This window comes from Rhincodon typus, chromosome 48 (genome assembly GCF_021869965.1).
Source record: "Rhincodon typus isolate 14 chromosome 48, sRhiTyp1.1, whole genome shotgun sequence".
Taxonomy (NCBI): domain Eukaryota; kingdom Metazoa; phylum Chordata; class Chondrichthyes; order Orectolobiformes; family Rhincodontidae; genus Rhincodon; species Rhincodon typus.
This window is the reverse complement of record NC_063379.1, coordinates 5,655,799-5,657,884: the sequence shown is the minus strand read 5'-3', so window position 1 is coordinate 5,657,884 and position 2,086 is coordinate 5,655,799. Positions and strand designations below refer to the sequence as shown.

General features: G+C 47.3%; 1 protein-coding gene across 1 annotated transcript in view; it reads left to right on the top strand.

The window, feature by feature from the left end:
- Positions 1 to 2,086, top strand: part of pex19 (peroxisomal biogenesis factor 19) — a 6,433-nt gene that overhangs the window by 370 nt on the left and 3,977 nt on the right. The window contains exon 2 of the mRNA XM_020524663.2: positions 1,787 to 1,875. Within this exon, the coding sequence (XP_020380252.1) occupies positions 1,787 to 1,875 (89 nt within the window). The remainder of the gene's footprint in view (positions 1 to 1,786; positions 1,876 to 2,086) is intronic.

The following is a 2,086-nucleotide window of genomic DNA, read 5'->3' as shown; positions in this document are numbered from 1 at the left end:
TTCATTGGGATCTTAGTCCGTGAGCATTGACCAATCGGGATTGGTTCGTCGGGGTTTTAGTCCGTGAGCATTGACCAGTAGGGATTGGTTCGTCGGGGTTTTAGTCCGTGAGCATTGACCAGTAGGGATTGGTTCGTCGGGGTGTTAGTCCGTGAGCATTGACCAGTAGGGATTGGTTCGTCGGGGTCTTAGTCCGTGAGCATTGACCAGTCGGGATTGGCTTATCAGAGTCTTAGTCCGTGACCCTTGACCAATAAGGATTGGTTTATCAGAGTCTTAGTCCGTGACCTTTGACCAATAAGGATAGGTTTATCAGAGTCTTAGTCCGTGACCCTTGACCAATAAGGATTGGTCATCGGGATCTTAGTCCATGAGCATTGACCAGTAGGGATTGGTTCATCGGGATCTTAATCCCTGAGGAATAACCAATAGAGATTGGTTCACTGTGGTCTTAGTCCGTGAGGCTTGACCGATAGGGATTGGTTCACTGTGGTCTTAGTCCGTGAAGCTTGACCGATAGGGATTGGTTCACTGTGGTCTTAGTCCGTGAGGCTTGACCGATAGGGATTGGTTCACTGTGGTCTTAGTCCGTGAGGCTTGACCGATAGGGATTGTTCATTGGCAAGTTGGTCAATCAGATCGGTCAATGAAGTTTGGCCAAGGGCAATTGGCCGCTATGTGTTGGTCAGTGAGGATTGATCATTGGGTGTTGGTTAGTGGGGTGTTGCTTAATGCAGATTGCTCTGTGTGGATTGGTTCACTGGCTACTTGGTCAAGGTGATTTTCGTCAATTAGAATTGGTCAGTAGGGATTAGTCCAATGTGGTCCTAGTCAATGACACTTGTCCAATGGGGTTTTGGTCAGTGAGGATTGGTCAAGAGAGATTGACTAACTCCTCATTAGACAATGAGGATTGGTCAGTAGAGTCTTGGTCAATAGGAGTAGTCAGTGGAGTGTTGGTCAATAAGGATTGGTAGGTGGCATGTTGGTCAATGTGGATTGGTTATTGTCGGGTTTGTCATTGAGGATTGGCCAATGAAAATTGGCCACTTGGTGTTTGCTAGTGGAATGGTCAATGGGATTGTTGAATGTAGTGTTCATTAATGAGGATTGGCCAATAGGGATTGGTTCAATGTGTATTGGTGAATAAGATGAGTTGATAGGGTGTTGGTCAAGGGAAATGGCCTGTAGGTGTTAGTCAGTGAGGTGTTGTTCAGCGTGGATTTGTCAGTGGGCAGTGTAGAGCGGCCATTGGGGTGTTGGTCGGTGAGAAGTGGCCAATGGGTTAATCGGGGGGAGTCGACGGGATAGACAGGAATGTAGCTGGGTAATATAAGATAAAGAGCTACGGTTGCTCGAAACCTGAAATGAAAGCAGAAATAACTGCAGAAACTCAGTGGGGAGAAAAGTAGAGTTCAGAACATTCTGCTAAAGGGTCAGTGAACGCAAAACATTAAGTCTGCTTTCTCTTCACAGATGCTGCCAGACCTCCTGAGTTTCTCCATTGAGATCTGTTTTAATTAGTTAGGTTTGATGCTTTGTGATTTTGTCCATGGGAGAATGGTCATTTGGAGGATAGGTCAGCAACGTTCGATTATAAATGGAGACGGCAGATACAGCTAGGAGGTGAGAGGCACTGTTTGGTGGCTGGAATGTGTGGCAGCGCAGATAGGAGTAATATCAGGCTCAGAGTGGAACAGCATGCGGTTACGAATGGGATTATGGGCAGAGAACAGGGTGAGGGAGGGGTAAGATACCACTGGTAATGCTATATATCTTCTGTAAGGTGCCCTTGATGACTTTGACAAAACGAAACCTACTCCACATCCCCAAGCAACAGAGGAAGCTGAGAAACCAGATGGAAAAGGTTCCACAGTGAGTGTCCCATTGATCTCAACACAAAGTGCAGATATTCCGAATCTAACCCCGTGCTGTCCCTGCCCTGGGAGTGTTTGATGGGGGACAGTTCAGAGGGAGCTTTACTCTGTATCTAACCCCGTGCTGTGCCTGTCCTGGGAGTGTTTGATGGGGGGACAGTGTAGAGGGAGCTTTACTCTGTATCTAACCCCGTGCTGTCCCTGTCTCT